Source organism: Pieris napi, chromosome 20 (assembly GCF_905475465.1).
Source record: "Pieris napi chromosome 20, ilPieNapi1.2, whole genome shotgun sequence".
NCBI lineage: Eukaryota > Metazoa > Arthropoda > Insecta > Lepidoptera > Pieridae > Pieris > Pieris napi.
Window position 1 is genome coordinate 5,134,865 of NC_062253.1, and position 13,207 is coordinate 5,148,071.

At 31.9% G+C, this 13,207-nt stretch overlaps 2 protein-coding genes across 7 annotated transcripts in view; one reads left to right on the forward strand and one right to left on the reverse strand.

The window, feature by feature from the left end:
- The first annotated feature begins 1,674 nt into the window (after positions 1-1,674).
- Positions 1,675-5,589, forward strand: LOC125059851 (protein adenylyltransferase Fic). The gene is made up of 3 exons (XM_047664493.1): positions 1,675-2,895; positions 3,240-3,437; positions 4,199-5,589. The coding sequence occupies exons 1-3, from the start codon at positions 1,868-1,870 to the stop codon at positions 4,326-4,328; spliced, it is 1,356 nt and encodes a 451-aa protein (XP_047520449.1). The 5' UTR covers positions 1,675-1,867; the 3' UTR covers positions 4,329-5,589.
- Positions 5,590-6,057: 468 nt separating this feature from the next.
- LOC125059607 (kinesin-like protein Klp10A) overlaps positions 6,058-13,207 on the reverse strand; it is a 50,236-nt gene continuing 43,086 nt past the window's right edge. For 4 of the 6 annotated variants that reach the window (XM_047664088.1, XM_047664090.1, XM_047664093.1 and 1 more), the window contains 5 exons: positions 12,167-12,279; positions 11,501-11,609; positions 10,822-10,848; positions 9,892-10,066; positions 6,058-8,766 (listed from right to left, as the gene is read on the reverse strand). In XM_047664088.1, coding sequence (XP_047520044.1) covers positions 8,624-8,766; positions 9,892-10,066; positions 10,822-10,848; positions 11,501-11,609; positions 12,167-12,279 — 567 coding nt within the window. In that variant the 3' untranslated portion in view covers positions 6,058-8,623. The remainder of the gene's footprint in view (positions 8,767-9,891; positions 10,067-10,821; positions 10,849-11,500; positions 11,610-12,166; positions 12,280-13,207) is intronic. The other 2 variants (XM_047664089.1, XM_047664091.1) reach the window with 1 other exon arrangement.

Below are 13,207 nucleotides of genomic sequence, written 5' to 3' on the forward strand. Positions count from 1 at the left end.
TGATATATATATAATTGATTCCATGACTGGGACATTAAGGAAATTCACATTCATTTTTAAACACTACATAATTCTTACAAGATTTTACATAGCACTCGTTCAGTCCATATTGACATTTGACATATTGCATAATCACATGGGGAGCGGCCAATAAAACAAAATTTTTGGAACTAGAGCGGGGACATAGGGCTCTTTTAAAGGTGATGCTATTCCGGCCATACAGATTCCCATCGGAAGAGCTTTATCATCTCAGCCAATTACTTTTCGTTAGGAGCTGTATGTCCTAATTTTAAAAACACACAGACCGCTGTCGTTTGATATTAGGCTGTACCTAAAAAGAAATAGGCATGTTGTCGTCGGTGAGACCGTAAGGACTGACTTCGCCAGACGCTATATGCAGCAGACTTTATATATAATAAATTAAATAGGCTGCTTAATATCTGCCCGCTCACCGTCTACAATCTAAAGATACGACTAAAGGACTGGCTTATGAGCATACCTTACGCAGTGTTAGAGATGCTTTTGAGAATGTATTACACACTTTATACATTCGCTCACTGACTCACTCACTCACTTACACATTTGCACCCACACACTCACTCATGCACTCAGGCGTGTTGATAACAGTTGAAAAATCAAAGACAGAAGTAAATAAAATAAAAGATGTAATTAAATTGTATTTAAATATATTTTAAAGAATTTATAGATCAGTTTGTTATGGAAGTGCTGGGAACCCTGACACAGGTATTTATTGATTGAAAGGTTACCCAAATCTTACACATTGTAATGCATATGTACTCAAAATTAATAAATACATTTTTTTATAATAAATTAGTACATAAAGTAATTTACGATTGATTTATTTTTCATGACATATTTTCCTATCTTAAGAACCCGATGTATAACAACATTCTTCATCCAAATAACTAATATACTTCATGTTCATTAGTACTAGACATAAATTAAAATGAAACAGTATCAAGATCATTTAATCCAATTTCCCCAGTATTGCCCACAACAAATTGTTTTTTCCCTATTTGTCATGAGATTCCGGTAGAACTATCCAACTCTAAAACCACCACCACCACCACCTTAATAATATGAACAAGAATTTAAACGCTAGATACAACGTTTTATTTTTTTTATAATCTTGTCTTGGCTTGGCTGTTTCCAAGTCGAGTTTAGACCTTAGATGCAGTAATAATAAATAATTTATGATCACGGCATCATTGGTAGTACCATGATTTTCCCTTACTACGATAGGTCTTTCTCAAAACACAGTTGATCAATTAAAAAGCGTGTAGCTGTACCGACTACCATCCATACTGACAAAGTATGAGTAATAAAGAGTCCCTGGAACCAACAACAAGCTGTTTCTATGTACGTACGAAATCGTCCATTTTATCTAACGACTTTTGTGAAAGTGAATGTAAGCATAGCAGCATCCAAAGAGAAGATCCAGATTATTCGATATAAATGTAAAAGTATCAACATGTTTTATAACCTTTCCATACCTTTGCATGGTAGTGACAGACAGACATTTTTTATTACAAGTTTTTGGTTTAGGTAAACAAAACTTGTTTTGTTGGTATTTCCAGTAAAAATTGTTAAAATAATAAAGGTGTCATTGTCACCCAGCTGCTAGCGAGTACGCTTGTGTAAAGTGTCAGATGGTGTCAGTTTTCACTGTCAGATTAGCTTAATTCAAATTGTGCGAATTTTCAATTTTGCAATGGAATTACGTGTGTTTTTACGATTTGCTTATAAAATGAATTATTACTATAATAAACAATGAAATCAAAGCTATCAACATACGTTGTTTCTAATGTTTTATCGATGACTATACGTTGCCTTAACCACATTAGTCATGTTATTTATAGGTAGGCCTACGCAAAGTGAAACTATGAAGTGCGATTGGAAAACACAAGGAGAAATGAAACTTCTATTGGATCGTTGTAGAACTGTAATTATATTTTCTAGTGTGGTGTGCACTTTTGCAGCTGTTATATCGCTACATAAAATTTTAAGCCACGATGTTAAATTTATTAAGCCTTTTTCTCCATTGCCAGCTGGCTTGTATGGTAACTACTTAGAACCTTTCGTTGGGGAGCCCCCACCTTCCACCCCTAAAAGCTATGATAAAGCAAGGGATTCCGAAGCTGTCGGATCGTTGAACGCGGCACTAGAAATGAAAAAAAATGGCAAATCAGATAAGGCGTTAAAATTATTTCAACATGCATTTGCACTTTCACCCAAACACCCAGACATTCTCAATCACTATGGTGAGTTTTTAGAAGACACAAAGCAAGATGTGGTTAAAGCTGATCAATTGTATACTCTGGCATTAAGCAATTTTCCTGATCATAGAGGAGCATTATCAAACCGACAACGAACAGCAAGTATAGTTGAAAATCTGGATCGAGAAATGTTACGAAAGATTGATGAAAAAAGAGATGCATTACTATCAATACCAGAAAATGATGCTGCTTTGCGCCGAGCAAAGAAAGAAGCTTACTTCCAACATATTTACCATACCGTAGGTATAGAAGGGAATACAATGACTTTGTCTCAAACAAGAAGTATTTTGGAAACAAGAATAGCAGTGGCTGGAAAAAGTATTGATGAACATAATGAGATCTTAGGATTGGATGCAGCAATGAAATATATAAATTCAACTTTGCTGTATCGTGTGCGAGATATAACTATGGGAGATATACTAGAGATACATAAAAGAGTATTAGGGCATGTGGATCCCATTGAAGGTGGTCATTTCAGAAGAACACAGGTATATGTTGGAGGACACATTCCTCCAGGACCATCTGAGATTCAAAAACTAATGACTCAGTTCTTAGAATGGCTTAATTCAGAAGATGCTATGGAACTGCATCCAGTGAGGTACTGTTTATTTTTTATGTTCAATCAATATGATACTATTCAAGTACTATAAATGACTTCAATTTTCATTTCTATATTTATTAAAACAGAGCATTGCTAGCTGATTGGTAAGGCAAATGATGAGCTCTGCAAACATGTAATGTATCCCTACCCAATGTATTTTGTGTGTGCGCAATTTATTTAGAATATAACATTCTCAGGAAACCCAAAATGAATCTTAAACACTTAAAAAGCCAAGACTCAAAGAGTTGTGCACTACTGGATTATTATAGCACTGAAAATTCTGCAACTTAAAGTATTTATTATACCAATTATATTTCTTACCAACATCATTTTAATTTCAGATATGCAGCATTAGCTCACTACAAACTTGTACACATTCATCCATTTATAGATGGCAATGGACGGACATCCCGACTTCTTATGAATCTACTACTAATGCAAGCTGGTTACCCACCCGTGATCATTGCTAAACAACACCGTCATATGTATTACCAGCATTTGCAGACAGCTAATGAAGGAGATGTTAGACCATTTGTTAGGTAATGAGAGATATTATATTGAAATGTTATATTCTCCTCTGAAACTCCTTATATGGTGGATTTAATTTATTATGACCTTGGTTCATAATAAATTAAATCTATTTGGTTGTAGTGACTATTTAGCTGTAACTACGTTAAATAGGTAGAAAAGCATTTACTTTACGGAGTTAAATTTATGGGTCACTTTCAATGTGATATTCTGAGTAGCAACAGGGCTAAATAAAGTTTTGAATAAGTATGTGTGCTAGACTGTTCAGTGTTCACTGTTAAAGAAAAGACGGAAATCATATCATAATTGGAAAACAGTGAAAACAATGCTGATTTGTGCATGAATACAAAGTTACCCATGCAACAATATATACAATATGGAACAACCGTGACAATATTTAGAATGCTTTGAATCCAAATCCTTAAAAACCAAGAACAGACACAAAAAAATAAATTTAAAAAACGTAGTACAAAATTTTTTAAATGTACCAGTGAATGTTTTCAATAATAAATAAATATAAACTATACACATGTACATGACTTTATCTCTAGCTTTGCCTGTTAATTAAAGTGGTCCCTCTATCGTTGTAACGCAAAATCCACTGTATTATGGAAAGCCAAAAGCAAGAACATATTTTAAAAAGTGACTAACAGACCATTGTTTAAACTTTAAACCGTTGCTCTTTCAAATACTAAAACATGTTTTATTTGAAACTCAAACTGCGTTATCTGTCGTTGTAGATATTTCTTTAAATACTCAATTTTTATTCCAGATTTATAGCACAATGCACAGAGCGTACACTGAATTTGTATTTGTGGGCGACAAGTGAATATAGCCACATGGTACCTGCTATTGGAGAACCGCATATTCTGACCGGTGAAGGTTTTGAAGATCTTTTATAACAATAGTTAATCCTCGGTCCTATACAGACATGTAAGGAAGTAGTCAGTAGTAACAAATGAGATGGGTTTTGAAATTATAATTAATTAGACAATGGTGCTATTCTGATGTACAACTCTAAAATAAATTAAAACGTCAAATGTAGCAGTTGATACACATATTTTCATTAACTACTTACATATTTGAAGCAACTAAATATAAATGAATATTTTATTAATAAATAATTGTTAGACCCTTATTCCAATAGGTATCTCAAGTCACGGCTTCCACTTGAGCCCTGTCAAATGTCAAACTACAAGTAAATAAAGTTATAGAGACCTTAGTTTAGTCCAATCCAAAGAATCCTGTTTTTGAGAGGATTCAACAAATTTTAGGCGTTATGTACTTTAGAATTAGTATTAAAGAATGTACCAAAAAGACACTTCTTATCCAGTATAAACTCTTTATAATTTCATTCGTAATAACGAAAAACTCTCGATAACGTAAAATGATTAATATTTATTTGGTTTAACCCAATACCCATACATTAATTCTTCTCTCCCTATAACGAATAAAAATACTCGGTCCCTTGAAATTCATTATAAAGAGTTTACATTGTATTATCTATTCCTCACCATTATTTCTACTATTGTATATTTCTTAAAACACAATTTAGTTTTGTGCAGTGTACATAGAGAAAAATGGTTTTAGCTTTGAAAAATTTGGTCTATGTTTTAGAGTAGACCAATGGAGCAAAGATTATTTTGCTCAGCAAGATGTGTTTTAAGCCAAGAAATTTTAGTTCTATTGTTAAATGGAAGAATTGTCACTCAAATTACTGACTTAATGTATATTTCATGTCATGTATTTATATTTTAAGTAATATATTTATATTAGGAAAATTTTATGTTATTAAATTAGATTGATAGGTATCAACGCACAGTATTAAAATAGCTCATACGAGTATCACATAAAAATACCTATTTTTTTTTTCCAATTTGTGTTAAAATGCCTTCCAGTCTTTTCATGTATGCTACATACGAACCTAAAAATATTATTGTAAATATGTAAATATGATTGTTAAACATTATTTATTTTTAATTCCTGTGATATACTTTGTTTAGTCAATCGAATATTATTCAACTTGGAAATTTTAAACTCACATTTGAATTTTTTTGTAATCAGTTCATGCGTGTCTTCCACGACATTAAGTTCCTTAATAGTATTGTATGGTTGAACACTATTCAGTACAAACTCTGTGTCTTAATAAATTATTCAAGCCGATTTTGTTCTTTTTTCTTATAATTAAAAATTTACGCATAGAGGCGAGTAGCAAAAGGCAAGAGGATTTGCATGTGGAAAGCTTACTTGAGTTCTGCTAGTTACTACTAGAGGTAATGTATTACCACTTCCCAGTTCCTTTTCTATTTCAGAATTCAGATGCAACTTTGAATTTAGTGTCCGTGTTGCCAACTTAGCGCTATCGTCGACAATTAATAAGGTGAATTTCGCACTTTTAAGCGTCAAAATTATTTAGGATTTTTGGTGCCATCAAAAGTATTCGTAGATTGAGTTATTGACTAAAATGACTACTAAGCTACGTCTTTTTCGGTAGCTTTTGGTAATTTTTTCTTCGAGTTGGCAACACTGGTACGAAATCGCTAATTTTAGAAGTGATTGTAATAATATATAGTAATCATGATTAAAAAGTGAAAACTTATAAAAAAGGTTCGATTGAAATAAGTAGAAAAATTCAATTTCGATTAATTTATTATAATGTGCGATGTTAAAATATGTATTATAATAATAAAGCATGTCGCGCCGCACCTCGCATTCCACACATTGATTTTCATTTCTATACAAACAAAATTGATTAAGGCAAAACTTAGTTACTATCGAGCCATTATACTTGCAGAGAATAGAAGGTCTAATAATAAGGAAGGCTTTTGATATTGGAACTACATCGCAGACATAATAGTACAGAAATACCGGAAAATAATATAATTTTCATTGTTATTTGACATTAAATTGTGTATTCTGGTATCATGAGTTATTATTTATGACATAATAAGCTTTCATGTATTACATCGGAACAGCATACATTGTTTTTTTTTAAAGAAAAAAAGACTAGAAATATTTTTGTCCAGCATTATCAAGTTAAGTAAAAAGAATTTATAAGAGATAAAATTAAAAATAAGTGATTAATTAAAAATGTAATACATAAAAAACAAAACCTTTCTGGTAATAGAATACATAAATTTCAAAAGATTTTACAACTTCGCGGCTATATGTGAATGCCAGAAATCCTGGCTTCGTTTTCCCTTGGTTAATCTTTCAGAAGACACATTGACACTTTATATATACTAAATAGTCAGTAAACAGATGCAGAAATGTCTGAGACAAAACTCACAACGAAACCAAACATTTATAATATTAAAATTTTATCACTAAGCACTTCTATTTAATCATTTTCTGCTTTTATAATGGCTCTTACAAACAAAAAGAGATTTTCATAACCGGACTCTGATACAGAGTACCAAGCGCTATCTAACTTTATAAGCCATAGTATACATAGGACATCGCTAACTAAATAATCCGTTTAAATCACATACTTATACGTCAAATAAACGATATAAATATATGACTTTAACATTAGCATTAAGTTTTAAGCAATTTATAACATCAAAACATTCCTTAAGCACCGGGTATGAAACTATTAACTCAAAATTATAAATTAGGCGCGTAATTCAATTTGTACCGATAGCCACATGTCTCAATGTCAAATATGACATATCGAAATGGTTTGACGTCTCCCACTAGTTTTACATAGATGTTCTAGAATTCGGACCTTAGTCTTTTCAAATGTTTTACAATTTTTATTTTTCTATATAATTAGTGTATAGAAATTTATTTCACCGGCTTTGTAGGTTTTTACAGTGTTTAGATTTTATATGATTAAAAAAAATTAATAAAAAAAAAATGTCTAATTAATAAAACATTACTACGAAAAGCCATGTCACAGTTCTTAGACACTGCTATGAGTAATTAAATAGCATAAACCCTCTAAACCTTTGTTAATATGATCTTCTCTTGGACTAAATAATGCTCACAAATACTTTATAAGTACTGGAAACAGGAGAAATAACTAAGGAAAAACAATTTCAAAAGGTTCGAAACATTTAAACGTATATGTTCCAAGGAAGGTAATTTTTTATTTGGGTCACATAAATAGCACAATTGTTAAATAACATGCAATTCACAACATTATGAGTAAACGAGAACGTCCAATAAACATGCATACGTTGGAGATAACATTTCAAACAAAAGGTGTATTCGAATAGGATTTCCAGGTTTAAAACATATTTAATGGACGATTTCAAAAAGGAATAACGAGGTCTCAAGCTTACAACCGTTCCATAAACATAATTAGGCCATTAGAGAAGTTAAATGCAACTTGTTAAGAACACACCGGCAAATTTACACAATTTTAGGGAAATTTTAATGGCAATACACAGCGGGTTCTAAACACGTATCTAATGAACGAGTATTGAAATAGAAATATTTTAACGATTTTATAGAAACTTCAAATGCGACATTAATAAAACTATTCAAATCATTTTAAAACATTTTTATTTCAATAAAAATCGTTAAGACTATAGTTGTCTATTAGTTACAAAATTCATCAAAAGTTTAACGCCCAAAGTTGTGAGGCGGGCTTCGCTCGTGCTTAAAACACATCTTAAAATAAACAGTCTCTAATAATATATTAATAATACGACGGTATCTCGATTGACGTAATGGTTAGATGAGTTAAATTGTTGTATTAGAAATGCGAACATAAGTAGGCCAGCTACACATCATTGTCTCGGCGAAAAGATTTACTGTGTCAAAGCCGTCGTTTATGTCACAGTCAAATACGATGCGTGAGGCCGTCATGCATGGCAACACAGTCAAATGTCAAACCCGACTCTGGTTTCTACTTCTCTTAAAAGGAAATATCTGGACAAATGCATACATAGTGCTTATATACATAGGAACTTTACTACATATGTTGTAAAATAAAAGAAAAAAGTGTTTATTAAAAAGCTTTGAAAGAAACACACAAATGAGTAATACACTAATAAAATGAGAACTGTGACAAATCGAACTGTTGAATTAACCTCCGAAAACAATATTTCTAAAAAAATACTAAAGAACTATTTTGACAGAGAGCTTATAACACAAATTACAAAAACTGAATGACGGCTACGACGTTTGACGTTTGACAGTTAACAATGTTGCCAGCGAAGACTCGAAAACTGCAAATTAAATTCCATATCTACTGATGGCGCGGGGGCTGAATGTGTCGCGATATATGTTCCTCCTGTTGCATTTTGGTGCGAAATTCGGCGACCAAGTCACGAGATTGAGCCAACACGGCCAATTGCTCATTCAAAAGCTCCTCCCACTGCGTCGCATATGCTGTAATGGAGGAGAAATGATACTATAGACTAAGAATGGAACGTACGCCGGGAAAAGCGTGTGTAAGCGATTAGGTACGATTTAAAATTAAATTGGGAATTCTGTGTGTGTTAATTGATCGCGTTGTTAAAATGATTTTGACAAAGAATTTTTGACAGACACTATTTTTGTTATACTTTAAGTGTCGTATAATATGTCGTACCCTATAAATTATTTATTTAGACTTGATACAAAATATAAAAGGAATTAAATATTTCTTTGAGCAACGGGCGGCAGGATCTTCCAACCCAAATAAACTCATGGCTTAAGTATATAATTTTTAATCTTATGTTTTCATGATTATAATTATTGTGATACAAAAAGAAAAACGTATGGTTCACCATTCACCCATTATATATTATCTATGGCAGTGAGCGATAGCATTGGCAGATTATCTAGCGATGGTAAATTAATATGATTTAGTAACTGATGTTTCTCATTTCAAACCTAGCAAATGTCGCGATCGTGCAGTGCCAAGGCCATAGCTGACGGCACGTATACGCTTCCGAGCGTACATGTACGTTCCTGAAACACGTACTCACATACTCAACCATTGCGCAAATGACATAGGCCAACCATCTTAAAACTGATCAAGAAATAATTTATACCCGACCGTCTATTTACCACGTACTAAAGGCAGGTCAACGGCTTAAATCACTTAAGCCGGTCAAAAGTGACGTGACAGTCAAAACCTCGCTCTATCTATTTATTTGGAAATTTACATAGTATGAAGTTAAACTTATAAGGCCAGAGACAAAAAAAAATCATAGTACACAATTAAAACTTGTCAAGCTTGAATTAATTTCATAATTTACGGGGCTTAATTGGCCTTGGATATATATTTTACTTCGCCTTTTAAATTAGAATAATGTCTATGCTACATGTGCACCAGTTAAATGTGACCTGATTTATTGAACCAAAGAAAACATATTTGGATGTTTTGGATGTGCTTTAAACGAAAGGTTCTTATGATTATTTAATGATAATAAATAAATAAGTTTTCATATTTTTTAAATTGTAATTAAGTGTGAAAAAAGAGATGTTTTGTGAGAGTAGTGAGGACAAAAAACATGTGTGTAAACATACCATCCTGATCGTAGTCCACGTCTCTAGTGATACCGAGCAGTTGATTGCATCTTTGCAGAGTATGCTGCATATAGTCAGAGATTGCCTTGTGATTGTCCAAAACTTCTTCCTCAGCACGCTGAAGCTCGTCTATGGCTTCGTGGAAGTTGTACATCTCAGCTGACATGTCGCCTTCCTGAAAATGTATATTATACATCATACTATGTAAGGAAGCAATACTAAGAAACCTGTGACATACTGGTGCCTTTATGGACCACAAATTCCATAATAACTACATAAATACAATAATAAGAATTTACGAATTTTATAAGGACTCTTCGATTATCGCCTAGTAATTGTATAGCGTATAAAATATATTGTTAACGACAAAATATATGAACAAAGTATAAACTTAAGAAAAAACAAAGTATAAACTTAAAAAAAAAAACAAAAATAAATTTAAAAATATAAATTTGGATCCAAATAAATAGATTTTCCTAAAAATCTTTTTTTTTAATCTTTTTATGACAAAGAATTTCAATTAGTATTATAACATAATAATAAAAATAAAAACCAAAAGCACAGCGTAATTTCACACAATATTTTATCGCATAATCTATATTAGCAGATATTAACGAGAACAAAAAAGATACTCCACGATTTTTTTTTGTTAATAAAACATCACCCAGTTAATTATTATTAGTATCAAAAATAATGAAATTAGGTTCTGGTGAAAAATGACCACTTTACTGTCCACGATGATCATAGAAAGCATTTATTAAACCTGACTGATAGATAAATATTTAAAAAATCTTTGTTAAATTTGAATTGGTGCATATTATGTCTCATCATTTAGAAGTTACGGACAGACATACACAACAATTTAAAAATGCATTAGTTACCATGGACAGCAAATTAAATGACAGGAAAACAAATAAAAAACTCAGATACCTCAGGGTACACTAGATAACAATTATTCTGCAAAGAAAAAAAACTTATGAATTATGATTTTGATTTTGATTTATCGAAATATACAAAATCAGTTGAATAAAATATAATCCCAGCACCAAAAATCGTTAGGTTTTTGTAACACTTAATCATATATGTGGTGTCAAGGAATTTTAACAATGCTACAAGATACGAAATACATATTCCTAGAAACATAAACAAATATATAATTCTCTTCTATATTTTTTTTATTTAATGGATAATATTAATACGAGGCGAGAGTTCGATCAGTAAATTAAATACTACCGTTATAAAATAAACTAAAATTATTTTTGTTTTATTAGCCTATATATAGAACTGTTACCAAAAAATATACCTACATTTAACCCCCTTATTAATAAACGTTACCTACTATCGCGAGTGTCGGGGGGCCTTAAAGATTACTTGAATTTTTTATGCAGTTAGTACATCACTATGACGTCATTACAGCGAGGTGCCTAGTTAACTTCTGCGTGTAGTAATACTTTTAACATAAATTCTATGCATGTACAGTGTACACTTTAGTAAATCTATTTAGTTTCCTCAATAAAAATATCTGCTATGAACATCTATTTTTGTACAAAATAGCGATTCCAGCATTTTAATATAGAACATGGGCATATTTACTCCTCAATATACTCACATTAAGAGACCGCAGATGCGCGAGATCGTCGTGTTCGGGCTCCATCTCAACATCCGCAAGAGGAGACTCGCCGCGTCTCGGGCCTTCAGATGTTCCTAGCTCTTTCACTCTGAAATATATTTTTTTTTAACTAATACTATTTTAAAATAATACTTTGCACGCGACATTTCTACTGAAGACTCCTAATTACATTGTATGTCTTTAGCATTAAATAATTTTAATAGGAGCACAATTTTCTCTCATTTTCATATTTTTACTCTTTGGTTTTGCTAGGAAACACATTTCTTGTTAATATAAAATAATACCAATTAATACTACACTTCCTTTTCTCTTCTTTTTATATTATATTTTCAATTATCTATTTAATGAGTATTGTATTTTCATGTAATTAGTAATTCAATACAATGTTGAAAACGCAAAAGTCTAAATTTGATTATGTATTTAATTTAAAAAGGTTATGGTGTGAGTAATTTTTCCGTCGTACACGAAATTAATCAATGTAGTATTTTTTCTGAATGAATTTAAAACCCGTATTTCTAATTTTTGAATTTTTTTGTAATATAGAACTCAAAAACCAAAAATTTTATTATCACTGGAACTCCTGATTTGCATTATAATTCAAAAATATAAATAAAAAAATTAGTGCCGCAGCTGAATAATACTGACCTGTCAGCATATCGCAGCGTATTGAGCGAGTGTTCACAAGACGACATGGCGGGTGAGATCATAGCAATCATACAAGTGCGAGATTTGTCGCCAATGAAACTGTCGCGGAGCACCTGGAACCAGTCGAAAAAATATCATAGTAAAATGTCATTTGTAAATCTAAACCATCGAAACTCAAACTTCATTGAACTTCGCCAAACCAGTTGTGACCGTATAAGGGAGCGTTCAAGTATTACGTAACGAATTTTGGGGGGGGGTCCATTTGTAAAACGTTACGATGCCGAGGAGGGGATTGAATTACGCGTTATTGTTAGTATTATTTTCGCCTTTACACATAATGGTAACTTTTAGGTATAAAGAGTCACTTAGGTGGTCACGAAACGTTTTACTATACCTGGGTACAGTATTGTACTTGGGTACAGAAAAACCTTACGGCGCGTTACATGGGGGGGGAGGTTCAATAATTTCCGAAAATTGCGTGACCATAAATATATATTTTAGATATACAGTCAAAACCGGTTATAACGACATTGAAGGGACCGTATAGTTGCCGACGTTATATCCGATAGTCGTTATAAGCAATGTCATATATTATATATACACAAGTATAGTTCATATGTATGTACAATACATACAAGTTATATTATCATAGTTATCTATCTAGAATAGGTAGGTATGGGTTATAATATGGTATGTTAATATTATAATATGTAAACGAGTCAAAAAAGAAACAAAACAAAAAGAAAGAAATAATTAGGTACAAAAGTAATCAGTCATTTTGGTCTGTTTTTTTTTTTAGCCCAGTCTCAAATATTTTTTGCATTTTACGTTTCATACTCCTCAAGGTATGAGTATCACCAGTATCAAACTGTTTGTTAAAGGCAACAAATTTTTGCAAAATTGTTACAGCGTTAAGAGCCTCCGAAATCGTTGTTGGCTGAAACTGTTCGTTGGGAGAAAGTGCGTAGATAATAATATGCCTAAATATTCATTCAACGTCTCTAAATAAGATTTAAAATCGTTTGTATTGCTTTGTTTTGC